Source organism: Pipistrellus hanaki (assembly GCF_964339955.1).
Source record: "Pipistrellus hanaki genome assembly, chromosome: 7".
Lineage (NCBI taxonomy): Eukaryota > Metazoa > Chordata > Mammalia > Chiroptera > Vespertilionidae > Pipistrellus > Pipistrellus hanaki.
In genome coordinates this window covers 2,308,504-2,336,103 of record NC_140509.1, presented here as the reverse complement: position 1 = coordinate 2,336,103, position 27,600 = coordinate 2,308,504, and the positions used below count along the sequence as shown (strand labels likewise).

Here is a 27,600-nt window from a genome sequence, read left to right as displayed (position 1 = left end):
CACCCCACCACACGGGCAAGGAGGAGAACCCAAGGCCCTAAGCAGAGCAGCAGCTGGAGGCTGATTTTCATGTTCATCTTCTCCACTGGAAAGCTTATGTACTGACAACTTCTTTGTGAAAGTATCTAAAAATAAAGGATTGCTTCATCCTAAAAAAAAAAAAAAAAAAAATCCTATGTAATAAAAGAGCTAATATGCAAATGGTCATCATGCCGTCACACCATCACACAGGAACTCAACACTGGGAGAGAGAAATGGGGACCAGACAGGTACAAAGAAGCTCATGAGAGAGGAATGGGGACCAGCCAGGCTGCGGCCCAGGAGAGGGACAAGCCTCCCACTCCACGGTCCCGGACGCCTGCAGCTGCTGCCCAGGCGAAGCCATCCTGGGTCCTGGGTGCCTGTGGCCAGCCAGAGGAGGGAATCCTGGGTCCCAGGTGCCTGTGGCCAGCCAGAGGAGGGAATCCTGGGTCCCAGGTGCAGGGAGAGGCAGAGGCAGTTAGGGGCAATCAGGCCAGCAGGGGAGCAGTTATGGGGCAATCAGGCAGACAGGCAGAGGTGGTTAGGGGCAATCAGCCAGGCAGAGGGGTTAGGGGAAATTAGGCAGGCAGGCAGGTGAGCGGTTAGGAACCAGCAGTCAGACATCCCCTGAGAGGTTCCCGGATTGGTGAGGGTGCAGGCCGGGATGAGGGAACCCACCTACACACACAAATTTTGTGCACCAGACCTCTAGTAATAAAATAAAAAGCATTCCCTGAAAACCAACAGCAAATTACACACAGACCTCAGGTTACATTGAACTTAACATACATCATTTCGTGGTTATGCCCCAATTTCCCATTTATTTATTTTTTTTTAAATTCTGTCATTTCAACACATGTACATAGGTGCTTTATGTTTTTATTATTTATTTACCACAAGTAAAGGTCAGGAATTGTTATCTTTCTTTTAAGTTTTTTCAGTTTCACTTCATTACTCTGTGTCTGCGCTCCATGTGAGTGACCTGGGTGCTTATGTAGGTGGGCTCTGACTGACGGCAAAAATTGCTTCCCGTCGCCGTAGGAACGGATCCCGGTGTAACCCGAGGACCTCCTGGGAAAGAAGAGTTTACTAGCATGTGCACAGTGGGTTAGTGGTGTAGTCTTAGATCTACACCAAACACGTTAAACCACAGTGATTTGACTGTATTTATATGCTTAGTGGTATATCCCTGGATCCTCTGTCTCTGTAGCACTGGAGCACAGAGTGAGTCTAAGTAAGTCTGTGTGCTGGCCCTTTAAGAGGAACTGCCTGGGTCTGCAGCAGCCTCAGTGTCACTCAGCCACAATCCCTGCTGGCTTCTACAGCCTAAAGTTACAGGACTTCTCTTCCCAGCTCTGAAACCCTGGGCTGAGGGGTCTGGTGTGGGGCTGGGACCCCTTGCTCCTTATGGGAGGCCTCTGTAGCCATGATATCTCTCTCAATTAAAAACAAACAAACAAACAAACAAAAAACAGCCAAGACCGGTTAGCTCAGTGGATAGAGTGTCAGCCTGTGGACTGAAGGGTCCCTGGTTCGATTCCAGTCAAGGGCATATACCTTGGTTGCGAGCACATCCCCAGTGGGGGGTGTGCAAGAGGCAGCTAATCGATGATTCTCTCTCATTGATGTTTCTGGCTCTCTGTCCCTCTCTCTTCCTCTCTGTGAAAAATAAATAAAATGTATATTTTATTTTATTTATATATATATATATATATATATATATATATATATATATATATATATATAATTAATATATATATATTTAAAAACACACACCACATGTGGGTGTCAGACCAACCCAAATTCACCTGCATCCCTCCTACCAATCTCAATGTGCTTTCTTCTTTACTTCTCTATTTGTAGGACTTCCATTCAGCCAGATTTCAGGTGGTTCTGAATGATGGTTGTTCTATATTCTAGTTGTAATTTTTTAAATATATTTTTATTGATTTCAGAAATGAAGGGAGAGAGAGAGAGAGAGAGAGAAACATCAGTGATGAGAGAGAATCATTGATCAGCTGCCTCTTGTACGCCCCACACTGGACATCGAACCCACAACATGGGCATGTGCCCTGACCTGCAATCTAACAGTGACCTTCTGGTTCATAGATCAATGCTCAACCACTGAGCCATGCCAGCAGAGCATTTTAATTGCAATTTTGATGTGATTGTGAGAGGTGGCAAGTTCTGGTATTTACCTACCCTGCCATCTTGATTCTCCCACAACTCATTCCTTTTAAAGAAAATATTTGAAATATAAAGCTGTGTCAGATTTGTTTTCAAACTGTGCAGTGTCTCTTTCTTGTGCAATTACTACCCTACCGAATGTGTCTTTAGATGACGCTATCCTGGTGGTATTTTCCGTAGCAACCAAACTTGCCTGGTACAGTATGGGGCTGCATGCTGGCAGGGAAATTTAAATCAGGTTCTTGTTTGTGCAAAGTACAAATTACTTATGTATGTGGTGGTAGGTTTTATCTTCACTTGTCTCTGTTGCAATTTATACAAAATCATTGTTTTATTAACTATCACTCTGTAATTGAAAAAAAAAGTTGCAGCTTTTTTATTGACATCCCAAATGCTTCTAAGTAATTACAATTTTTAATTTAAAATAACCCATTCAGCAGAAACCAGTTTGGCTCAGTATATAGAGCGTCAGCCTACAGACTAAAGGGTCTCAGGTTCGATTCTGGTCAAGGGCATGTGCCTTGGTTGCGGGCACATCCCCAGTAGGGGGTGTGCAGGAGGTGGCTGATCAATGTTTCTCTCTCATTGATGTTTCTAACTCACTATCCCTCTCTCTTCCTCTCTGTAAAAAAAAAAAAAAATCAATAAAATATATTTTTAAATAAATAAATAAATAGAATAAAATACAACTAAAATACAAAGTGGACATTACCCATAACTACAGGAAAGTTGACTGACTGCAAATTCTACAATGAGAAGGAAAGAGAAAACCTGAAGGAAAATCAGAGGAGCTGTAAAAGCCTAAGGTACTGAGACATGTTGCACACGCAGAGAGGACGGAGCCGAAGAGGAGGGGGAGGCTGAGTGCCTGGCTGGCATTCCCTAGTGGGAAGGAGATAAAAGCTCTGGACTGTGCTGAACCCCAGTTCCGACAGCACTGAACCCCAGTTCTGAGGGAGACCCTGGGGACCCAGACACATAAGAAGGGAGCCGGGCCGAAGCCGGTTTGGCTCAGTGGTAGAGCGTCGGTCTGTGGACTGAAAGGTCCCAGGTTCGATTCCGGTCAAGGGCATGTACATTGGTTGCGGGCACATCCCCAGTAGGGGGTGTGCAAGAGGCAGCTGGTCGATGTTTCTCTCTCATCGACCTTTCTAGCTCTCTATCTCTCTCCCTTCCTCTCTGTAAAAAAATCAATAAAATATATTTAAAAAAAAAAAAAAAAAAAAAGAAGGGAGCCAGGGCTGTGAGGCAGAACCTCAGGGGAGCGGCGAAAGGTAGTCCCAGAGGCGCGCACATTACGCGCAGAGGAGGACTGTTGACTCGGCTGCTACATTGCCCTAGCGTAGGGGTGTCGAACTCAATCAGAGAAGGGGCCAAAATCTAAAATCCAGCCTAAATTGCGGGCCGAATGGTTTACTGAACAGTCATAAACTGACAATGTCATAAACTGACAGCGGAGTGCAGTGATGACAGTGCAGTGCGGGCCACATTGCAAGGCCTGGTGGGCTGGATTTGGCCCGCGGGCCTTGTGTTTGACACATGTGCGGGCCTAGCAGGAAGGAGACAAAAGCTCCGGACTGTGCTGAGCCCCAGTTCTGACTGCTCTGAACCCCAGTTATAGGCCAGACCCTGGGAACCCAGGCTCACACAGAGGGAGCTGGGCTGAAAGGTGGAAACTCAGGGGAGTGGCGAAAGGAAGTCCCAGAGGCGCGCACATTGCCCACAGAGAACGGACTGTTGACTGTGCCGCTGTATTGCCCTAGCGGGAAGGAGACAAAAGCTCCAGACTGCTCTGAACCCCACTTCCAACCCCACTTCCAACTGAACTGAACCCCAGTTCCAGGCTCATTGGGGGAGAGCCTAGACTGTTTGGTAGCGGGCAAAACTCGAGGGCACCTTTCTCTCAGAGGTGCTTGCAGCGAGTACCAAAGGACACTGAGGAACACTGAGAATCAGGAGCCTCATAGGGCGGGGCTGACGGAAGTCAAGGCTGTAGGCTCCACCCTGAAACTCTGCCCCAGCCAAGCTAAACACAGAGACTTTTAAGGTTTCCAACTCAGGAAAGCTGCGAAAATGCCGAGACAAGAAAACAGATCACAAACGAAAGAACAGGAGGACAAAAAGCGAATGGATATAGAGTTCAAAACCACGCTTATAAGATTTTTCAAGAATTTCCTAGAAAAGGCCGATAAAATAAATGAGACCTATGGGGATATGAAAAGGGATCAACTAGAAATAATAAGGGATCAACTAGAAATAAAGAATACATCGTGGTTCGCTGTCAGGCCTTGCGGAGCGTGAAGGTGCTGCTATGGCTTCCAGCGAGGTCGGGTGAACGCTGGCGGCTCCGTGAATGAAGCCCCGGAGATTCCGGACAACGTGGGAGACTGGCTTCGGGGCGTCTACCGCTTCGCCATGGATAGAAATGATTTCCGGAGGAATTTGATCCTCAATTTGGGACTTTTCGCTGCAGGAGTTTGGCTGGCCAGGAATTTAAGTGACATTGACTTAATGGCACCTCAGCCAGGGATGCAGCCAAATAGACACATGGAACCCAAGATGTACTTGAACTTCCAAACACGGAGCCTCTGATCTGTGACCATCACAAGACTTTCCCTGGTGGCAGCTGAGGTTTGATACAGATGGCTACCTTCCCTTAACTGCCCGCTTTCCTTCGGAGAATCTACTCAGAATCCACTCTGGTCAGCAGTCAGGCTTCAGCTAACGTGATGTCCTGTTTTGTAAAGTTCTGTACATAATTTCTAAGTTTCTGTAGAGAGTGATCTTTGCTCTTTCTTGAGGAATAACCTGATGGTATTTTAACAATGATCTGAAATAAAGACTGCACACAAAGACAGCCAAAAAAAAAACAACAAAAAACATTGTCTGAAATAAAAATATATATATATTATAAAGTCCTAAAAACAGAATGGAAGATTGAAAGAATCAAGTCAAAGATTTGGAACACAAAGAACCAGAAGACACTCCTCCACAGAAGCAAGAAGACAAGAGAATCCAGAAAGTTGAAGATAGTGTAAGAAACCTCTGGGACAATGTCAATCGAACCAACATCAAAATTATGGGGGTCCCAGAAGATGAGAGAGAGCAAGATACAGAAAACATACTAAAAGAAATAGTGACAGAAAACTTCCCCCACCTGGTGAAGAATTAGACTTAAACTCCAGGAAGCACACAGAACCCCAAACAAAAGGAATCCAAAGAGGACCACACTAAGACACATCATAATTAAATTCCAAGAGCAAAAGACAAAGAGAGAATATTAAAAGCAGCAAGAGAAAAACAGTTAATTACCTACAAGGGAGCACCCATACGATTGTCAGCTGATTTCTCAACAGAAACCATGCAGGCCAGATGGGAATGGCAAGAAATATTCAAGGTGATGAATAACAAGAACCTGAAGCCAAAAATACTCTACCCAGCAAAGCTATCACTCAGAATCGAAGGCCAGATAAAAGAAAGCAAAAGGAGTTCATCACCGCCAAACCAGAATTATATGAATTGTTAACAGGGGTTCTTTAGGAAGAGGAAGAAAATAAAGATAAGAATTCTGAACAACAAATACGTAACTATCAACAAGTGAACCTAAAAACCAAGGGAATTAAAAAATCTGATGAACAATATTAACTGTTGAATATAATAGAATCAGAGGTATAGAAGGGGAGTGAACTGACGATTCTCAGGGAAAGGGGGAGTGGGGCCGGGACCGGTTTGGCTCAGTGGATAGAGCGTCAGCCTGCGGACTGAAAGGTCCCGGGTTCGATTCCAGGCAAGGGCATGTACCTTGGTTGCGGGCATATCCCCAGTAGGGGGTGTGCAAGAGGCAGCTGATCGATGATTCTCTCTCATCGATGTTTCTAACTCTCTATCTCTCTCTTCCTCTGTGTGAAAAATCAATAAAATATATTTAAAAAAGAAAAGATGAGTGGGGGGTGTGGGAAGAGACTGAACATAAACTGTGCACCTATGGATGAGGACAATGGGGGTGAGAAAAGGGCATAGGGTGCTGTGTGAACCTTGAGGAGAGAAGCAATGGAGGGGGGGAAAAGTGAGGAACATTTGTAATAATATGAACAAGAAAGATTTATTTTTTTAAATAATTAATAAATAAATAAATAAAATAACCCATTCAATTGTACACTTTAGGGTTAATTGTATAGCATGTGAATTATATTTCAATATAGCTGCTATCCTATATAATAAAAGCCTAATAAACTGAGAGTTCTACTAGGAGTTTGTTTATTTATTTATTTATTTATTTATAATTTTTTAAATATATTTTATTGATTTTTTACAGAGAGGAAGGGAGAGATAGAGAGCTAGAAATGTCGATGAGAGAGAAACATAGACCAACTGCCTCTTGCACACCCCCCACTGGAGATGTGCCCATAACCAACGTACATGTCCTTGACCAGAATCAAATCCGGGACATTTCAGTCCGCAGACCGACGCTCTACTGCTGAGCCAAACCGGTTTCGGCTCTACTAGGAGTTTAATCACGCACTATGACAAGAACTGACCATTAGGGAGCGGCAGGGAACATGGCGGGCATGGGCAACATGGTGCAGCAGCGGGCAGCAGGGGAGGTGCTGCCAGGCCCTCTGCGCCCCGACAAGAGCAGGACTGTTGCAGGTGGTGGAGCAGGTGAGCAGGTGGCACCAGGCCAAGGCAGGTGTGAGCAGGGCCCACTAGCCCTACCCATCACCCCGCAGTGGCGAGGGTGGGGCTGCCATCCGGCTCCCAGGCGCTGAGGATTCAAGCAAAGGGGGGAAGGTGGGGACCTGGGGGCCAAGGTGCTGCCCAGGGCCCAGAGGTCAGCTGGGAGCTGCCCTTCCACACCAAAAGCTCGCACTTTGATTGCCTGCCAGGCCTAGGGGCACACTGTGCATGGATTTCATGCACTGGGCCTCTCTCTCTCTCTCTCTCTCTCTCTGTCTCTCTCTCTCCCTCTCTCTCTCTCTCTCTCTCTCTCTCTCTCTCTCTCTCTCCCTCTGTCTTTCTCTCTCTCTCTCTTCTCTCTCTCTCTCTCTCTCTCTCTCTCTCTCTATATATATATATATATATATATATATACATGCCTAAGTGACCATTATGACTGAACAACTGGTACAACCGAACGACCAGAACAACTGGTCACTATGATGCACAATGACCACCAAGGGCAGACATTCAACACAGGAGCTTCCCCCTGGTGGTCAGTGCACTCCCACAGCCAACCTCCCACAGCCCCTTCCCTCCCCCCAGCTGGCCAGCCAACCGCCCATGGTCCCTCCCGCTGGCCAGCCAACTTCCTACAGTCCCTCCCCCAGCCAGCCCACCCCCTCATAGGTCTTGATCGCCAGCCAGGCTGAGGGACCCCACCTGTGCACAAATTCGTGCATCAGGCCTCTAGTCTCACCTAAGAATAGACAAACATGTAAATTGACCACACATCCACTATGCCCACAGCCAATCAGGAGTGAGTATGCAAATTAATTCAACAAAGATGGCAGTTTAATCTGCATGTTCAGATACAGTCACTGGCCAGGATGGGATACCTGCTATGAGGGGAGGAGGGAGCTACAGGAGCTGTGCTCCAGCTGGGAGCGAGGACTTGGGGGCTCCCAGGCAGTCAGGGAGCGGGGACTTGGCAGCTACCAGGTGGCCAGGAGCGAAGCCAGGGGAAGGAAGGCCTATTCTTGCACAAATAGCGTGCACCGGACCTCTAGTTTAAAATAAAAGCAGAACTCAGATATATGTACATCCACGCACATATCAGCACTATCGCAATGGGAAATTTTAAAAAACCAAGGATAATAATAGTTCTTACCTCATAGGGTCATCATGAGGCCTAAACAAGAGGAGACTGGCTGTAGGAGCCGCTGGAGGCCTGGGAGGGCAGGGGAGGGGCTTTAACTCCCACTTTAACTCACTCGCCTATGGTTTGGTTTCCTACAGCTGGAGTGCTTTCATAATTCAACAAAACAGAGACGGGGCTCTGGTGCTCCCACGTTCCGGTCGCCTAGGACGTGGTGTCCACGCACAGTGCCGCTGGGTCCGCACTCTGGCCGGCCCCTGCTTGACCCCCGTGTTTGTATCTTCGTGTGTAATTTTCCCAGATTTCCTCAGCTTTGCTTCCCTTCCTCCCCCTCCACCCCCGGTTTACTTTAGTCACATTAGTCACAACGTCTGAAACCTCAGTCTGACCCTTTGTGCCAGGAAAGACCCCAGGCCCGGGGGGCTCCTTGCCCTCCCCCGCAGGCTGTGGACCCTGTCCGGGTTCGAGTCCTTCCCCTCATGGAACCTTCCCCGGGGCTCTCCCCCGCCTCTCCGTCTGCCCCGGAGAGGCCTGCTGGCCCGGAGCCCGGCCGGCGGAGAACGGGCGGAAATCCAGGGGCTGGCGGCACCGGCTGGAGGCGGAAGCCGTTGCCTAACTAGGAAACTGACGCCAAAACCACGGTTCTCCGCGGCTGCCCCTCGGCTCAGAAAGGCTGCAGGGCGGGGAGGCGGGCGCCGTCTGAGCCCACCACGTGGACGGACCCCGCTCCGCGCTGCGCCGACCTCGGACGCCGCTCTGCTTCCGGCCGGAGGAGCCCCCGCTGCGCGGAAGCGCCGCTGACAGCTGCCATGACGTCACCTCCGGACATTTCAACGCGAAGCAGCCAGCCTGCCTCTGCCAGAGCCCCGGCGGGCGGGCAGGCCTCTGGCCGCTCCTGAGGCCCGCAGGGCTGGCGGGAACCCCTCGGTCCGGTCCCAGGGCTGGCGGGAACCCCTCGGTCCGGTCCCAGGGCTGGCGGGAACCCCTCGGTCCGGTCCCCAGGGCTGGCGGGAACCCCTCGGGGGCCTCGGGGCCGCCCGGGAAGAGGCAGCAGCCCGCAGCCCCCAAGCATGGCCGCGTCACCTCTGCTGACGGCCCAGCCACCCAGCGACCCACACCCAGCCCGTGGGCGCCCCAGCCCCGCTCCAGCCCCACTGCCTGGCGCCAGGCTCCGCTTCCCCGACCCGCGGAGCCTCCCTCCACCGCCCGCCTCCTGTCCCCTCTGCCCAGCAGGCCCCCTCCTCTGCCGACTCCGAGGTCCCCACGGCCCTGGGCTCCTGCCTCCAGCAAGCCCTGGCTGGCCCTGCGGCGGCGCCCTTCTCCCTTCGCTGAGCCGCTGACGTCATCGCCAGGCCCAGCTGTGCCGAGCCGCTGACGTCATCGCCAGGCCCAGCTGTGCCGAGCTGCTGACGTCATCGCCAGGCCCAGCTGTGCCGAGCCGCTGACGTCATCGCCAGGCCCAGCTGTGCCGAGCCGCTGACAGGGCTGCGGCTCACCACACTGGGAGCCTTGAAGGCTGGGGCCGGCCGGGCCCCTCGCCTCCATACTCTGCCAGCACGGAGCCAGGCTCGCAGTAGGCGCTGGGTAACACTGGGTGGAAAGACTGGCAGCCACGAGCACGTAGAACCCAAGCTTGTGCTTCAGCGACCATGGCAGATGGGGTGGCTGGACCTCAAACTGACGCGGTGTCTGCCTGCCTCCAGGCCGGGAGGCTCCCTGAGCCTGGGGCGCCGCTCCCCCGCTCCCTCATCACCCTCATCACCGCGTTCCCGCGCCCGCCGCCCCCTGTGCCCCCTGTGCCCTTGTACCTGCCTTTCCTTTCGGGTTGGGGGTTGTCTGTTCTCTTATCGAGGGTTTTAGGCTGATGAGAGCTTCCCTGTGTCCCAGAACCCAGACAGACAAAGGAGCGCGGAGAGGAAGGGAACCGCGGCTTCTCTTCCCTGCATGCTACACTCTTCGTTCATTTAACCTGGGTGATGTCATCACAACAAGCGGGCATTCTCTGCAGCAGGGCTCCTCGCCCCGGACGGCTCCGCCGTGGTGCTCCCTGGCCACAGCCGGCCTGGGCCCCGCAGCCTGGGCCCACAGACCGCCCTGGGCCCCGCAGCCTGGGCCCACAGACCGCCCTGGGCCCCGCAGCCTGGGCCCACAGACCGCCCTGGGCCCCGCAGCCTGGGCCCACAGACCGCCCTGGGCCCCGCAGCCTGGGCCCCGCAGCCTGGCCACAGCCGCCCTGGGCCCCGCAGCCTGGGCCCACAGACCGCCCTGGGCCCCGCAGCCTGGGCCCACAGACCGCCCTGGGCCCCGCAGCCTGGGCCCACAGACCGCCCTGGGCCCCGCAGCCTGGGCCCACAGACCGCCCTGGGCCCACAGACCGCCCTGGGCCCCGCAGCCTGGGCCCACAGACCGCCCTGGGCCCCGCAGCCTGGGCCCACAGACCGCCCTGGGCCCACAGACCGCCCTGGGCCCCGCAGCCTGGGCCCACAGACCGCCCTGGGCCCCGCAGCCTGGGCCCCGCAGCCTGGGCCCACAGACCGCCCTGGGCCCCCCAGCCTGGGCCCCGCAGCCTGGGCCCACAGACCGCCCTGGGCCCCGCAGCCTGGGCCCACAGACCGCCCTGGGCCCCACAGCCTGGGCCCCGCAGCCTGGGCCCACAGACCGCCCTGGGCCCTGCAGCCTGGGCCCCGCAGCCTGGGCCCACAGACCGCCCTGGGCCCCGCAGCCTGGGCGCCCAGACGGCCTTCAGTGCGGCCGGAGCTCCGGGGAGATGCTTCTCAGTGAGAGCCCAGCGCGGGCAGAGGGCCAGCGGCTCCTTCTGAGAATGCCAAGCCCTTTCAGACAGCAAATGCAGGTCCTCGCTGAGGAACCGGGACAGCGCAGGCCAACGCTAGCTACCGAGAGCTACCTCCAAGCACCGCTCCCTGCCGCCCTGTGCCGGCCGGCGGCCGGAGGGAGGGGCCGCAGCCTGCAGCAGTGTGCAGCCGGAGGACCGGCCAGATAAACAAGGTGTAAGCTGATGTGGGCTGCACAAAACCAAGCTTCAGCTTTCACACAAGCGTAGATTTACTTGGATAGAGGCATGTTGAATACAAAGGGCTGAAATAGCCCTGACCGGTTTGGCTCAGTGGATAGAGCATTGGCCTGCGGACTGAAGGGTCCCAGGTTGGATTCCGGTCAAGGGCATGTACCTTGGTTGCCAGCACATCCCCAGTAGGAGGTGTGCAGGAGGCAGCTGATCGATGACTCTCTCTCATCAATGTTTCTAACTCTCTATACCTCTCCCTTCCTCTCTGTAAGAAAATCAATAAAATATACTTTTTTAAAGAGCAGAAATAAATGGGTCATTGTTAAGATAAAATGATAGAACATTTTAATATAATAAAATTAATATTTTTCTTGAACCTTAACTTACCAGACACTGAATAACTGCACAAATTAATAAGCGTAACACAAGTAAACCTATTTTTCTTGCTCTCCGGAAGCAAAGTATTTCCTGTTGCGCACACCAAACAAGTCAGGCCAAGACTAATGACGTGGCCATCGGCTGCTAGAATATCCGCCGCTGGTGTAGGTGGAGAGAAAAGGTGTGCCTGCGCGCAAGGCGCGAAAGGGAAATGGATGCAGCACAATGACAGTCATCAGTCATTGGCGAACATTGTAGCTCATTATTAATGGTGATGTATAACAGGGTATTATAAAATTAAGTTATGAAATTTTTATTAAACCATTTCTTACATACCGTCATATTGGCTGGGCCCCAAAAATATTTGTTGTGGCCGCATGCAGCCCACAGGCCGTGAGTCTGACTCCCTTGGTGCAGACTGAAGTACAAGCCTGGGTGCTGGCTGAGAAGGGGGTCTGCCCACAGGGACGGCTCCCTGAGCAGGCAGCACAGGCGCAGGGAGGCCAGGAGGGAAGGTTTCTCTGAGGGAATAAGCTGGTGTACTCACAGCTGGGGAGAGGGGAAGGAGGGGGAGGGGAGGGTGCCCATAGAACAGGGAGGGAGAGGGGAGGGGAGGAGGAGAGGTGTGGGGAGGAGAAGGGGAGGAGGAGGAAGAGGGGAGGAGGGGAAGGGAAGGAGGGAAAGGAGGAGAGAGAATGGGAGGGAAGGGTGTGGAGGGAAAGGAGGGGAGAGGGGGTAGGGGAGGGTGTGGAGAGGAGAGGGGGAGGGGAAGGAAGGGAGGGGAGAGAGGAAGAAAGGGAGGGGAAGGCAGGGAAGGGGCCCTGTGACTGGGAGGCCAGGGGGTTCAGGGGGAGCAATCGGTAACCCAGGAAGAGGGAAGTGCAGAGGGTGCAGCCTGGCACTTCCTGTGGTCCAGGCAGAGGTGAGAGGACAGCCCACTTCACCACCTTCCCAATGCCATCCCGCCTGCCCTTCCCAGTCTCCCAAGCACCTGGCAGAGTGGAGGTGCGGGGGGGGGGGGGGGGCGGGGGGGGCAGGGTGGAGGTGTGGGGGTTAGCGTGGAGGCGGGGGGCTTAGGGTGGAGGTGCGGGGGCTTAGGGTGGAGGTGCGGGGGCTTAGGGTGGAGGTGGGGGGTTAGGGTGGAGGTACGGGGGCTTAGGGTGGAGGCGGGGGGCTTAGGGTGGAGGTGCGAGGCTTAGGGTGGAGGTACGGGGGGTTAGGGTGGAGGTGGAGGGGTTAGGGTGGAGGTGCAGGGGGTTAGGGTGGAGGTGGGGGGTAGGGTGGAGGTGGGGGGTTAGGGTGGAGGTGGGGGGTAGGGTGGAGGTGGGGGGTTAGGGTGGAGGTGGGGGGTTAGGTGGAGGTGGGGGGTTAGGGTGGAGGTACGGGGGGTTAGGGTGGAGGTGGGGGGTAGGGTGGAGGTGGGGGGTTAGGATGGAGGTGGGGGGGGTTAGGGTGGAGGTGGGGGGTTAGGGTGGAGGTGCGGGGGGTTAGGGTGGAGGTGCGGGGGGTTAGGGTGGAGGTACGGGGGGTTAGGGTGGAGGTGCGGGGGTTAGGGTGGAGGTGCGGGGGTTAGGGTGGAGGTGGGGGGTTAGGGTGGAGGTGGGGGGTTAGGATGGAGGTGGGGGGGTTAGGGTGGAGGTGGGGGGTTAGGGTGGAGGTGGGGGGTTAGGGTGGAGGTACGGGGGGTTAGGGTGGAGGTGGGGGGTTAGGGTGGAGGTACGGGGGGTTAGGATGGAGGTGGGGCGTTAGGGTGGAGGTGGGGGGGGGTTAGGGTGGAGGTGGGGGGTTAGGGTGGAGGTGCGGGGGGTTAGGGTGGAGGTGGGGGGTTAGGGTGGAGGTGGGGGGGGTTAGGGTGGAGGTGGGGGGTTAGGGTGGAGGTGCGGGGCGTTAGGGTGGAGGTGGGGGGTTAGGGTGGAGGCGGGGGGGTTAGGGTGGAGGTACGGGGGGTTAGGGTGAAGGTGGGGGGTTAGGGTGGAGGTGGGGGGTTAGGATGGAGGTGGGGGGTTCGGATGGAGGTGCGGGGGGTTAGGGTGGAGGTGGGGCGTTAGGGTGGAGGTGGGGGGTTAGGGTGGAGGTGGGGGGTTAGGGTGGAGGTGCGGGGTGTTAGGGTGGAGGTGGGGGGTTAGGGTGGAGGTGGGGGTGTTAGGGTGGAGGTACGGGGGGTTAGGGTGGAGGTGGGGGGTTAGGGTGGAGGTGGGGGGTTAGGGTGGAGGTGCGGGGTGTTAGGGTGGAGGTGGGGGGTTAGGGTGGAGGTGGGGGGTTAGGGTGGAGGTGGGGGGTTAGGGTGGAGGTGGGGGGTTAGGGTGGAGGTACGGAGGGTTAGGGTAGAGGTGGGGGGTTAGGGTGGAGGTGGGGGGTTAGGGTGGTGGTGGGGGGTTAGGGTGGAGGTGCGGGGTGTTAGGGTGGAGGTGGGGGGTTAGGGTGGAGGTGGGGGGTTAGGGTGGAGGTGCGGGGTGTTAGGGTGGAGGTGGGGGGTTAGGGTGGAGGTGGGGGGTTAGGGTGGAGGTGGGGGGTTAGGGTGGAGGTGGGGGGTCAGGGTGGAGGTGGGGGGTTAGGGTGGAGGTGGGGGGTCAGGGTGGAGGTGGGGGGTCAGGGTGGAGGTGGGGGGTCAGGGTGGAGGTGGGGGGTTAGGGTGGAGGTGGGGGGGGTTAGGGTGGAGGTGCGGGGGGTTAGGGTGGAGGTGGGGGGTTAGGGTGGAGGTGGGGGGTCAGGGTGGAGGTGGGGGGTTAGGGTGGAGGTGGGGGGTCAGGGTGGAGGTGGGGGGTCAGGGTGGAGGTGGGGGGTTAGGGTGGAGGTGGGGGGTCAGGGTGGAGGTGGGGGGTCAGGGTGGTGGTGGGGGGTTAGGGTGGAGGTGCGGGGGGTTACGGTGGAGGTGGTTGGTTAGGGTGGAGGTGCGGGGGGTTAGGGTGGAGGTGGGGGGTTAGGGTGGAGGTGGGGGGGCAGGGGAGGCCAGGCGAGAGGAGGCCAGTGAGGAGAGGCTGGCGAGGGGATGAGTGGAAGCGGTTTCTGGTCTGTTTCTTCGATGTGTTGACCATGTCGGGGGAGGACAGAGACCACACGAAGGACACGGAGTCAGCAGGGACCAGAGGGGGAGGCTGGAGCAGGCGCCAAAGCCCAGGCCAGGCGCTGGGCCCGTTCCCCTCGGAGAGTGAACTCACAGTGGCCTCCTTCAGGACCGCCACCTCCCTCAGGACCCCCCTCCCTCAGGACCGCCTCCTCCCTCAGGACCCCCCTCCCTCAGACTGCCTCCTCCCTCAGGACCCACCTCCCTCAGACTGCCTCCTCCCTCAGACTGCCTCCTCCCTCAGGACCCACCTCCCTCAGACTGCCTCCTCCCTCAGACTGCCTCCTCCCTCAGGACCCACCTCCCTCAGACTGCCTCCTCCCTCAGGACCCACCTCCCTCAGACTGCCACCTCCCTCAGGACCCACCTCCCTCAGACTGCCTCCTCCCTCAGACTGCCTCCTCCCTCAGGACATCACCTCCCTCAGGACCTCCTCCTCCCTCAGACTGCCTCCTCCCTCAGGACAGCCACCTCCCTCAGGACATCACCTCCCTCAGGACCTCCTCCTCCCTCAGGACATCACCTCCCTCAGACTGCCTCCTCCCTCAGGACAGCCACCTCCCTCAGGACATCACCTCCCTCAGACTGCCTCCTCCCTCAGACTGCCTCCTCCCTCAGGATCCACCTCCCTCAGGACCCACCTCCCTCAGACCGCCTCCTCCCTCAGGATCCACCTCCCTCAGGACCCACCTCCCTCAGACCGCCACCTCCCTCAGGACCCACCTCCCTCAGACTGCCTCCTCCCTCAGACCGCCTCCTCCCTCAGGACACCACCTCCCTCAGACCTCCTCCTCCCTCAGACTGCCTCCTCCCTCAGGATCCACCTCCCTCAGGACCCACCTCCCTCAGACCGCCACCTCCCTCAGGACCCACCTCCCTCAGGACCGCCTCCTCCCTCAGACTGCCTCCTCCCTCAGGACCCACCTCCCTCAGACCGCCTCCTCCCTCAGACTGCCTCCTCCCTCAGGACACCACCTCCCTCAGGACCTCCTCCTCCCTCAGACTGCCTCCTCCCTCAGGACCTCCTCCTCCCTCAGGACCGACCTCCCTCAGACTGCCTCCTCCCTCAGGACCCACCTCCCTCAGACTGCCTCCTCCCTCAGACTGCCTCCTCCCTCAGGACCCACCTCCCTCAGACTGCCTCCTCCCTCAGACTGCCTCCTCCCTCAGGACCTCCTCCTCCCTCAGACTGCCTCCTCCCTCAGGACACCACCTCCCTCAGACTGCCTCCTCCCTCAGGACCTCCTCCTCCCTCAGACTGCCTCCTCCCTCAGACCGCCTCCTCCCTCAGACTGCCTCCTCCCTCAGGACCCACCTCCCTCAGGACCTCCTCCTCCCTCAGACTGCCTCCTCCCTCAGGACCTCCTCCTCCCTCAGACCGCCTCCTCCCTCAGACTGCCTCCTCCCTCAGGACCCACCTCCCTCAGGACCACTGCACCCAGAGCCAGGCAGGGATGCCGGGAGCGCCCTGAGACGTGACTGCCCGATGTCCGGGCCCAGGTCACAGCTCTCGGCCCCGCCCCACTCAGCCTCTCGGCTCCTGGCTCGGTCAGCCAGGGTGGGATCGGTGCAGCTAGGTCCGAGGCCAGAGGCAGGCCTGGGGCTGAGCCTGCTGCTCTTGGAGGGAGCACGGTCTGCCAGGCCTGCGTGGACTCCGCCCGCATTTCACAGCCGGAGCTGCAGCCGCTCATCCGGCCGCGCTGCCCTCCGTGTCCAGCCTGTGGCCCTTCAACCTCCGGCTTCCTTCTCACAGAAGCGTGGGTCATGGGTGACAGAATGTGCTTCCCCTTTCCAATGACAGGACCCTAAAGGCACGGCTCCTGGCCTCGGCAAGGACCGGGTGGCACGGAGCGGGTGACACGGAGCGGGTGGCATGGGCAGGGAGGACTGACCTGCGTTTCCCTAAGCGAGTGGCGCAGCCTTGAGCAGTCAGCCACAGCGGTGCTCTCCCGCTGCCCTGTCGCCATCGCCTTCTCCACCCCCCATCCTCTCCATCGCGGGCCCAGTGCTCCCCACTCTCCCGCGAGGAGGGACGCTGACCTGGGCCCAGCAGACAGGCCTGCTGACTCCCCCTGGGGCAGTGAGCGCCCCCGCTGGGGTGGAGGACACGGGCAGCTGGCGCGCGGGGAAGGTGAGCTGGCCACGCCGCTGTGCCTCACCCTGTGCCCGGGGCCTGGCACACCCCCGCAGATGCTGGGACCAGCTCCCAGGGAGGCACCGCCACAGGGCGCCCGGCCCCAAGCCCGCAGCTGCGAAGAGGGGCCTGTCCCGCCCGCCCTGGGCCAGGGCGCTCTGAGCAGCGGTGCCGCACTGGCAGCAGGAACGCGTAGGCCAGCGTGGGCGCCTCTTGTGAAGGAAGAATTGTCTGAGTCCACACCCGAGGTGTACTCCAAAGAAGAGCACGTGACCACAGAACGTTTTGTATGTATGTTTACAGCAGCTTTATTCTTTTTTTAAAAAATATTTTATTGATTTCTTACAGAGAGGAAGGGAGAGAGAGTTAGAGAGAAACATCAACCAGCTGCCTCCTAACACCCCCCACTGGGGATGTGCCCGCAACCAAGGTACATGCCCTTGACCAGAATCGAACCTGTGACCCTTCAGTCCGCAGACCGATGCTCTATCCATGGAGCCAAACCTGTTTTGGCAGTAGCTTTATTCATCATAGTAAAAAACAGAAAAACACACAATTGTTCATCAATGTGAGTAAATAAGTCAACTGTAATATATTTATTTTTCCAAAAAATTAGACTTAATAAGTTCAGTTCAATTCCACAGTACTAAAATCAACTATATGTCTGCACACTATCAATGAACAATCAGAAGATAAAATTAACAAAATTCCACTTAAATAATATCAAAGGAACAAAATATTTAGCAACAGATGTAAAAAAAATGCAAAACTCATATTCTGAAACTGTAGCACATCGCAGCAGCCAACAGAGATCTATAATACATAAGCAGAAAGGCTCCGTGTTTATGGATCGTAAGGCAGTATGTTACCATGGCAACTCCCGGACTGGCCTGCAGGTTCAGTGCAATCTCTCTTAGAGCCCAGATGACGTCCTTGTAGAATTTTCCATGCTGGTCCTGTGAGGACTTGGCAGCTACTGAGCAAGGGATGATATCACAGGACCTGGGCTGCTTTTAAAAGGCTGCTTTGAGCCCAGCAGGTGTGGCTCAGTGGTTGAGTGTTGTCCCATGCACCAAGAGGTCACTGGTTCAATGCCTGGTCAGAGCACATGCCTGGGTTTCAGGCTCGATCGCTGGTGGGGCATGCGCAGGAGATGGCAGATCCATGATTCTCTCTCATTATTGATGTTTCTAGCTCTTCCTCTCTTTGAAATCAATGTTTAAAAATGTATAAATCGGAAAAACCATACAGGCTGAGGATCCAAGATGGCTGCTCAGGTAGACACCTAACCGCAGCAGCACACAACAATTTCAATGGAATACAACTAAAATGTAGAGTGGACATTGCCCAGAGCTACAGGTAGTCGACTGACTGAAAATTCTACAACAAGAAGGAAAGACAAAACCAGAAGGAAAATCAGAGGAGCTGAAAAAGCTGAGACATGCTGCGCACCTGGCGTTCCCTAGCAGGAAGGAAATAAAACCCTCAGCCTGGGCTGAACCCCAGAAACGGCAGCGCTGAGCCCCAGTTCTGGGCCAGACCCTGGGGACCCAGGCCCCGGCAGGGGGAGACGGGGCTGTGAGGTGGAGTCCTGGGAGAGCGGCGAAAGGCCGAGCCCCCGGAGTCGAGCACATTGCTCGCAAGGGAAGGAATGTTGACTCTGATGCGGGATTGCACTGGAGGGAAGGAAACAGGATCCCCGGCCACTTAGGCAGGGGGAAACTGGGCTGTGTGGCGGAATCCCAGGGGAGCGGCGAAAAGCGGAGCCCCCAGAGTCGCGCACATTGCGCGCAGAGGACAGTCTGTTGACTTTGATGCTAGATTCCCCTAGTGGGAAGGAGAAAAAAAGCTCCAGACTGGAGGAACGCGACGAGGAGCAGGAGCCCCTGCCAGACACCGGCCAGCCAGGCGCCAGCAAGGAACTGGGCGACGGGGCCCCTAGGGTGGGGGTGCCCCTGAGCCTTCGACCACTGAGCGCCAGGGGCTGCTTCCTGGGCGGCAGTGCCGACCCTGGCAACAGGCTGAAGCAGTGCAGGAGCCCGCAGAGAACAAAGGGGTGCCACAGGCCAACCTGCCGAGCTTCCAGAACAAGGAGGAAGAAACCAAAGAAGTTCTCAATGTGAAGAAATCAAGAGAGAGCAAAAGATAGTAAAATTACTTAAGAAAGAACACAAAGATCTTGAAAAATCAAAGAATAAGTCAGAACTCAACTCAGCAGCCAACATTGCAACATAAATGCGTGGGTTTTTTTTTGTTTTTTTTTTAAAAAAAGGACAGAATGTTGGAAGAGCGGCGGCCAGGCCTAGAGTGGCCAGGCACAAGGCAGTGGCAGACGGGCCTGGAGCAGCAACAGCCAGGCCCCAGAGCAGCAGCAGCCAGAACCAGAGCAGCAACAGCCAGAACTGGAACAGCCAGACGTGGGGCAATGGCAGCCAGGCCTGAGGCAGAGGCGGCCAAGCCCAGGGTGGCCAGTCCAGGAACACCCAGACCCGGAGTGGCCGGGCCCAGAGCAGCCGGGTCGGAAGCAACCAGGCCCAGAACAGCAATAGCCAAGCCTGGAGCATCCAGGCCGGGAGCGGCCAGGCTGGGAGCGGCCAGGCCAGGAGCGGCTGGGCCCGGAGCAGCCGGGCCCAGAGCAGCCGGGTCGGGTGTGGCCAGGCCCAGAGCAGCAGCTGCCAGGCTGGGAGTGGCCAGGCCCAGAGCAGCTGGGTCGGGTGCGGCCAGGTTGGAGCAGCATCTGCCAGGCTGGGAGTGGCCAGGCCCGGAGCAACAGGGCCCAGAGCAGCTGGGTTCTGTGTGGCCAGGCCCGGAGCAGCAGCAGCCAAGTCCAGAGCAACCAGGTCGGGAGCGGCAGTGGCCAGACCCGGAGCAGCTGGTTGTGGAACGGACCAGAGCAACAGAGGCCAGGCCCGGAGCAGCCAGGCCCGGAACAGCTCACTCCTTGCCTGCCCCTGCCCCACGGCTGCCTCTCAGACATGGCTGGAAACTTTTGCAGGAACTTGAGGGTCTGCTGAATCAAGTGATGAAGGATTAGATCTGGATATGTTGAGTTAGTATAGCGCTGGGGTGTTGATCTGTGAGTGCCTTGTGTGGGGCCTGGATGAGGTTGGTTGATCTATTTGGAAATGTCTTTTGTGTGAAGTGTATCCTTGGGCATGTGGAGGTATTATTGATATGAGAAAATGCTAAGTAACTGATTTACTATCTGAAAAGGGATTTACTATCGGGAAAAGGGAGGGAGGAAGAGACTGAACATAAACTGTGCACCTATGGATGAGGACAATGGGGGAGGGGGAGGGGCGGAGGGTGGGGTGGGAACCTGGTGGAGGGGGGAAGAAATGAGGAACCTTTGTAATAGTGTGAACAATAAAGATTAATTTTTTTAAAAAAAATGTATAAATCGGGGAGAATCCAAGATGGCTGCACAGGTAAACACCTAGCCGCAGCCGCACACAACAATTTCAATAAAATACAACTAAAATATAAAATGGACATTACCCAGAACTACAGGAAAGTCGACTAACTGAAAATTCTACAATGAGAAGCAAGGAGAAAACCAGAAGGAAGAGCGGAGGAGCTGTAAAAGCCTAAGGTACGGAGACATGAGGCGCGTGGAGAGGACGGAGCCGAAGAGGAGGGGGAGGCTGAGTGCCTGGCTGGCGTTCCCTAGCAGGAAGGAGTGTGCTGAACCCCAGACCCGACAGCGCTGAACCCCAGTTCTAGGCAAGACCCTGGGGACCCAGGCTCTAACAGAGGGAGCCGGGGCTGTGAGGTGGAATCCCAGGGGAGCGGCGAAAGGCAGAGCCCCCGGAGGTGCGCACATTACAGGCAGAGGACGGACTGTTGACTCTGCTGCTAGATTGCCCTGGCAGGAAGGAGACAAAGGCTCCGGACTGTGCTGGGCCCCAGTTCCGACTGCTCTGAACCCCGTTCTAGGCCAGACCCCGGGGACCCAGGCTCACACAGAGGGAGCTGGGCTGTATGGCGAAACGCCGGGGGAGCAGCGAAAGGAGGTCCCGGAGGCGCATACATTGCGCACAGAGAAGGGATGGTTGGCTGTGCCAGGGGATTGCCCTGGCAGGAAGGAGACAAAAGCTGCAGACTGCTCTGAACGCCACCTCCAATTCCACTTCCAACTGAACTGAACCCCAGTCCCAGGCTCATTGGGGGAGAGCCTAGACTGTTTGGTAGCAGGTGAAACTCTAGGGCACCTCACTCTCAGAGGTGCTTGCAGCAAGTACTGAAGGACCCTGGGGATTACTGAGACTCGGGAGCCGCATAAGGTAGGGCTGACGGAAGCCAAGGCTGTAGGCTCCACCCTGAAACCCCGCACCATCCAAGCAGAACACAGAGACTTTTAAGGCTACCAGCTCATGTCTACGGCCATACCACCCTGAACGCGCCTGATCTCGTCTAAGGCTACCAACTCAGGGAAGCTGCGAAAATGCCGAGACAAGAAAATAGATCACAGCCAAAACCGGTTTGGCTCAGCGGTAGAGCGTCGGTCTGCGGACTGAAAGGTCCCAGGTTCGATTCCGGTCAAGGGCATGTATGTTGGTTGCGGGCACATCCCCGGTAGGGGGTGTGCAAGAGGCGGCTGGTCGATGTTTCTCTCTGATCGATGTTTCTAGCTCTCTAACTCTCTCCCTTCCTCTCTGTAAAAAATCAATAAAATATATTTAAAAAAAAAAAAAAAAGAAAATAGATCACAAACAAAAGAAATGGAGGACAAAAAGCGACTGGATATAGAGTTCAAATCTACTCTTATAAGGTTTTTCAAGAATTTCCTAGAAAAGGTGGATAAGAGCTATGAGGATATGAAAAGGGATCAACTAGAATTAATAAAGAATCAACAAGGAATAATAAGGGATCAACAAGAAATAATAAGGGATCAACAAGAAATAAAGAATACATTGTCTGAAATAAAAAATATTAGAGTCCTAAAAACAGAATGGAAGATCGCAAGAATCAGGTCAAAGATTTGGAACATAAAGAGCCAGAAGACACTCCTCTGCAGAAGCAAGAAGGCAAGAGAATCCAGAAAATTGAAGATAATGTAAGAAACCTCTGGGACAACTTCAAACGAACCAACATCAGAATTATGGGGGTCCCAGAAGATGAGAGAGAGCAAGCTATTGAAAACATACTGAAAGAAATAGTGACAGAAAACTTCCCCCACCTGGTGAAAGAATTAGACTTACAAGTCCAGGAAGCGCACAGAACTCCAAACAAAAGGAATCTAAAGAAGACCACACCAAGACAAATCATAATTAAAATTCCAAGAGCAAAAGACAAAGAGAGAATATTAAAAGCAGCAAGAGAAAAGCAGGTGGTTACCTATAAAGGAGCACCCATACAAACGTCAGCTGATTTCTCAACAGAAACCATGCAGGCCAGACGGGAATGGCAAGAAATATTCAAGGTGATGAATAGTAAGAACCTACAGCCAAAAATAATCTACCCAGCAAAGCTATCACTCAGAATCGAAGGCCTGATAAAGAGCTTCACTAATAAAAAAAAAAGCTAAAGGAGTTCATCAACACCAAGCCAGAATTTATGAATTGCTGAAGGGGGTTCTTTCAGAAGAGAAAGTAAATAAAGATAAAAATTATGAACAACAAATACGTAACTATCAACAAGTGAATCTAAAAACCAAGGAAATTAAAAAAATCTGATGAACAATATTAACTGTTGAATATAATAGAATCAGAGGTGTGGAAGGGGAGTGAACTGACGATTCTTGGGGAACAGGGGGATGTGGGAAGAGACTGAACATAAACTGTGCACCTATGGATGAGGACAATGGGGGGTGGGGAAAGGGCAGAGGGTGGGGTGGGAACCTGGTGGAGGAGAGCAATTGGGGGGGGGGGAACATTTGTAATAATATGAACAATAAAGATTTATTTTAAAAAATAAAAAAATAAAAAATAAAAAAATAAAAATGTATAAATCTACACTAATAAAAGAGTAAGATGCAAATTGACTGTACCTTCACGACACCCACCAGCTAATCAGGAGTGAGTTTGCAAATTAACCCAAGAAAAATGGCAGATTGATTTGCATATGCAGGCGCTGAGTGGCTGGGGTTGGAGTGAGACCATGCAGGCATCCCACACCGCCCCAACTGCTCCGGCCTCTGGGCAGCGGGGGAAGGCGGAGCTGGCACCAGGGGGAGGGAGGCCCATTCTGCACAAATCTTTGTGCAGCAGGCCTCTAGGAAATAAATAATAGCAGAAACAAAGGGCTTCTCTGCATAGACCCCACAGGAGCAAAGGTGGAGACAGGAAACTGGGTGGGAGATGGGCTGGCTAACCAGGAGGCAGGGCTGGTCAGCATGGAAGGTCCCTTCTTCCCAGCACCCTCCCTGGGCCCGCAGACTGTCAGTGTCCAAGGGGGCTGGAAACAAGGGGTTCAGAGGGAGGGGGGCTGGGAGGGAGGGGGCCGGAGGGAGGGGGGGCCAGGAGGGAGGGGCTGGGAGGGGGGGTCAGAGGGAGGGGTGGGAGGGAGGGGGCTGTCAGGGAGGGGCTGGGAGGGGGGCTGGGAGAGAGGGGCAGGGAGAGAGGGGCTGGGAGGGGCTATTAGGGAGGGGCTGTGAGGGGGTTGGGAGGGAGGGGCAGGAGGGAGGGGCAGGAGGGGGCTGTTAGGGAGGAGCTGTGAGGGGGTTGGGAGGGAGGGGCAGGAGGGGGCTGTTAGGGAGGGGCTGTGAGGGGGTTGGGAGGGAGGGGGAGCAGGAGGGGGCAGGAGGGAGGCGGGAGTTGCCTGGTGGGAGGCAGGGCAGGCGCTCAGAGCTGGGAGGCTTCGCACAGGAGGCGCAGGGAAGGGTCTGGGAGGCCCGCTCTGCACCCGCTCAGCTAAGTCTGGGCCAGGGTCCCGTCCTGGGGGCCAGGCTGCCCAGCCCCTCGGGACCCTCTGTCTCTGTCCTGAACCGGAAGCCCGGGCCTCGGGCTGTGGGGTTAGCACCCCTGGTCTTCAGAGATGCGGCCCCAGGGGGCGGTGCTCTTCCCGCCTCCCTGGCCCTCCAGGGCAATCCCTCGTGCTGCTGGGGTTTCCGCAGGGAAGCCCCTGGCCGGCGGGAGAGTCGGGGAAGGACTGCGGAGCCGCACGCCCAGCTTCCTCTTCCATGAGCTCATGGGCACAGCAGGCTGGGAGGTGCTGGGCGTGAGCTTGTTTTTCCTAACTTGGTCTGAGTCACACCGGCCGTTCCTTCCCAGAAATCCGCCGCAGGCTTACCCCTGGCAGCCGGTCAACCGCCTCAGCAGGGGGCCCCGCCGCTCCCACAGCCACACACGCACACACACGCACGCACACACACTCACACCCCTGCGAGGAAGGCCTGGCAGCTGCTGTGGAGGCAGGAAGAGGCAGGAGGGAGGCAGGGGGGAGGCAGGAGGAGGGAGGCAGGGGGAGGCAGGGGGAGGCAGGAGGAGGCAGGAGGAGGGAGGCAGGGGGAGGCAGGAGGAGGCAGGAGGAGGGAGGCAGGGGGAGGCAGGAGGAGGCAGGAGGAGGGAGGCAGGAGGAGGCAGGAGGAGGGAGGCAGGGGGAGGCAGGAGGAGGGAGGAGGAGGGAGGCAGGAGGAGGGAGGGGGAGGCAGGGGGAGGGAGGAGGAGGGAGGCAGGGGGAGGCAGGGGGAGGCAGGGGGAGGCAGGGGGAGGCAGGAGGAGGGAGGCAGGGGGGAGGCAGGAGGAGGCAGGAGGAGGCAGGGGGAGGCAGGGGGAGGGAGGCAGGAGGAGGGAGGCAGGGGGAGGCAGGGGGAGGGAGGCAGGAGGAGGCAGGGGGGAGGCAGGAGGAGGCAGGGGGAGGCAGGAGGAGGGAGGAGGAGGGAGGCAGGAGGAGGGAGGCAGGGGGGAGGCAGGAGGAGGCAGGGGGAGGCAGGAGGAGGGAGGCAGGAGGGAGGCAGGGGGAGGCAGGGGGAGGCAGGGGGAGGGAGGCAGGAGGAGGCAGGAGGGAGGCAGGGGGAGGCAGGGGGAGGGAGGCAGGAGGAGGGAGGAGGAGGCAGGGGGAGGCAGGGGGAGGCAGGAGGAGGGAGGGGGAGGCAGGAGGAGGGAGGAGGGAGGCAGGGGGAGGCAGGAGGAGGCAGGGGGAGGGAGGAGGGAGGCAGGAGGAGGGAGGATGAGGCAGGGGGAGGCAGGGGGAGGCAGGAGGGAGGCAGGGGGAGGCAGGAGGAGGCAGGAGGAGGAAGGCAGGGGGAGGCAGGAGGAGGCAGGGGGAGGCAGGAGGAGGGAGGCAGGAGGGAGGCGGGAGGAGGCATGTCCCAGGCAGAGCTCACAGGGCCTCAGGCCGCGGCTCTGCGGCCAGCGCACCCAGGAAGCACGGCTCCGGAAACCACCACAGGAAGGGAGAACTTGATTTGCTGTACTTCCCCCCAAGGCTAGACTGTGACTCCGTCACACACACACACACACACACACACACACACACACACACACAGGGACACAGGGACACTGTGTGTGCCAGCTGCTTCCCGTGGACAAGGGCCTCCACTGCCAGCCTCCCCAGCCTCTGCGGCCTCTGCTGAGACGCTCGGTTCTAGGCAGGACAGACGGACGGACGGACAGTGCTGCTCTCATGGAGTTGGGAACAGGCCAGAGTGGGGAGCCAGTGTTGCCACAAAATAGGATGCGGGTCCTTTCCCAGCTCCCAACTCCCAGCAGCCCCGGGGAATGGGGCCGCGTTGGGCCAGCTGCCTCCCGGGCAGGACTCGTGGTCTGTGACCTTGAGACGTGGCTTCTGTGACCTTGCCGTCGCCCCAGGCACTCTTGCCATTCTTTGCGTCAGGGAAACTGCCACGCCCTGCCGATCCGCTGCCTGAGGCCATTTATTAACTCTGTGCCAGGAAGGTCCCACCGCCCCACCTCCCCTCGCCTCGCCTCGCCTCGCCGGGGACAGAGCTGTCCCGGCCGCAGGTGTGCACCGAGGGGAGGGCCGGTGGGTGTGTAACAGCCGGGCGTGGTCTGAGCAAGAACTAGGAAGGCAGGAGAGTCCTGCTCTTGGGAGAAAAGAAAAAGCACAAACCGACCTGAGCGGGAGAGGCAGGGCCAGGAGCGCCCACCTCCTGCTGCTCCAAGCTCTGGGAGGCTGCTCCCCTCACACTCCCACCGAGGCTGCTCCCCCCGGAGGCTGCTCCCCCACACACACTCCCACAGCTGCTCCCCCCCCTCCCCGAGGCTGCTCCCACCCCGGAGGCTGCTCCCCCCCTCCCCGAGGCTGCTCCCCCCACACTCCCACCGAGGCTGCTTTCTCCGGCCTCTGAACTGGCTGCAGCTGCGCACATGTGTTCCCGGGACCACAGCCAGGGCCTCCGCAGAGGAAGCCCCACAGGTGCCAGGGAAGCAGCCCCCCCCTTCCCCCACGACAACGTAAGGCCCAGCCGCACACTTTGGGAGGAAACGCCCCCGAGAGGGAGCTAGCTGGCGCCACGGTGAATTGTAAGCAGCAGCTGGAATTCAACCCCCATCCCTTGCCTCCGAGGGGCTGCGTGCACCTTCTGCTGGTCCGGCTCCTTCACGGCAGCCCTGCCCCCGCCTCCTTCACCGCAGCCCCCTGGGTCACACAGGCTTGCTTCCCTCTCGGAAGCGCTGGCTTGGCCAGGGTTCGCTCCCTTGCCTGCCGCTCTTCCTGACGGCACATCACCCTGAGCCTCATCTCTGAAGGGACACAGGGTGCACACAGCCGCCCGGGGGCCGGGGAGGAGGGGAGGACAGCTCACAAGCCCTGATGGCGACCGCCTAGTGCTGGGCCCGCATGGGATGGCGGCCGAAGGGCCGTGGGCCTGGCTCGCGGGGACCCCGCAGCCACAGGAAGCACAGGGTGACGAAGGCCCCAAGGGGGTGGGGGGTGAGGAGATAGACAAGGGCTGAGCAGGATGAGGGGGGTCCAGGGAGCAGTCAGAGCGGGCACGGAGGGGCACACCTGGTGACCTGGTGACCTGGACCGGGAGCGGGAGGGGCCACGCCGCCGCGCCCCCCCCCCCCCCGGGGGCTGCTCTCCCTCCTAGCTTAGGGCGGGAACCGGTCCAGCTGCCGGCCTCGGCCCCTGGCCCTCTCCAGCCTCAGCTCAGCCCTCAGCTCTCAGCCTCCCCTCCGAACCCACTCAGTCTCTGGGGTAGCAGGACTGGGGGACATTGGTTAAGAGAGAACGGGGTTCCTTGCTTCTTCTCTTTGTCCCATGAAAGGTCTGTGAGCCAGAGGACAAGGACAGCCAGTGTCCGGGTCCCAGACATGGGAGGCCATGGCCAGGAAAGGCCTGACACCCTCCTCACTCCGCCCCGTCCAGTGGCCGGAGACACCCTGCCCAGGTGACACCCATTTCTGCCACCCCCCATTTGCCTCCGTGACATGGGGGCCCACACGTCAGTAGCCTTGCACCGCTGCTGGGTGTGAGCAGGGGCAGGGGCCTCGGAAGGGGGGGTGCGGTCAGGATGAGGGCAGGGGCGGGCGGGCCGGCAGGTGTCTGAGAGGAGGTGGTCAGACAGGAGGAGTGGCGCAGGAAGCAGCGGGGGCACAGCGATCACACAGATCTCCAGCCCTGTGTGGCCGCCCCCTGCTTGGTGAGAAATGCCCGCGGGTGTTCCTGGTTCCGGTCCGATAAGAATTGTCCCAGCTTTTCTGAAGATGCTGTCAGTTCTGCGTGTGGAGCTTGAGGAGGTGTCCACGTCTCGACAGCGTGGGTGACGCAGCCAGCGTGTGCATTGGCGTTTACGGAGATGACTGAGCAGCTGCTGTGTGCAGGGCTGGCGCTGCGTTCCGGGGCGGAGGCAAAGGCACGTGGGCCCCGTCGCCAAGGGGAGGGCCAGGCCTGTGCTCCCGGCCAACCTGAGCCCCGTGCACTCACCCCTGGGGCCAGCGTGGGAGCACTGCCCACGCTCCCTGGCGCCAGTGAGGCCGTCGTGTTATTAGGTGCGGGTGGTTGCACACTAAGAATGTCCCTTACAGCTACCCCTCCTCTCGGTCCCCCACCACGGCCCCTTTCGAGTCCTT

General features: G+C 57.3%; 1 protein-coding gene across 1 annotated transcript; it reads left to right on the top strand.

The window, feature by feature from the left end:
- Positions 1-4,519: 4,519 nt before the first annotated feature.
- TOMM6 (translocase of outer mitochondrial membrane 6) lies at positions 4,520-5,065 on the top strand (the record flags this gene model as incomplete). The annotated part of the gene is given in 2 exon segments (XM_084890809.1): positions 4,520-4,535; positions 4,538-5,065. Coding segments are annotated over 2 exon segments (279 nt in total). The 3' UTR covers positions 4,801-5,065.
- Positions 5,066-27,600: the final 22,535 nt, after the last annotated feature.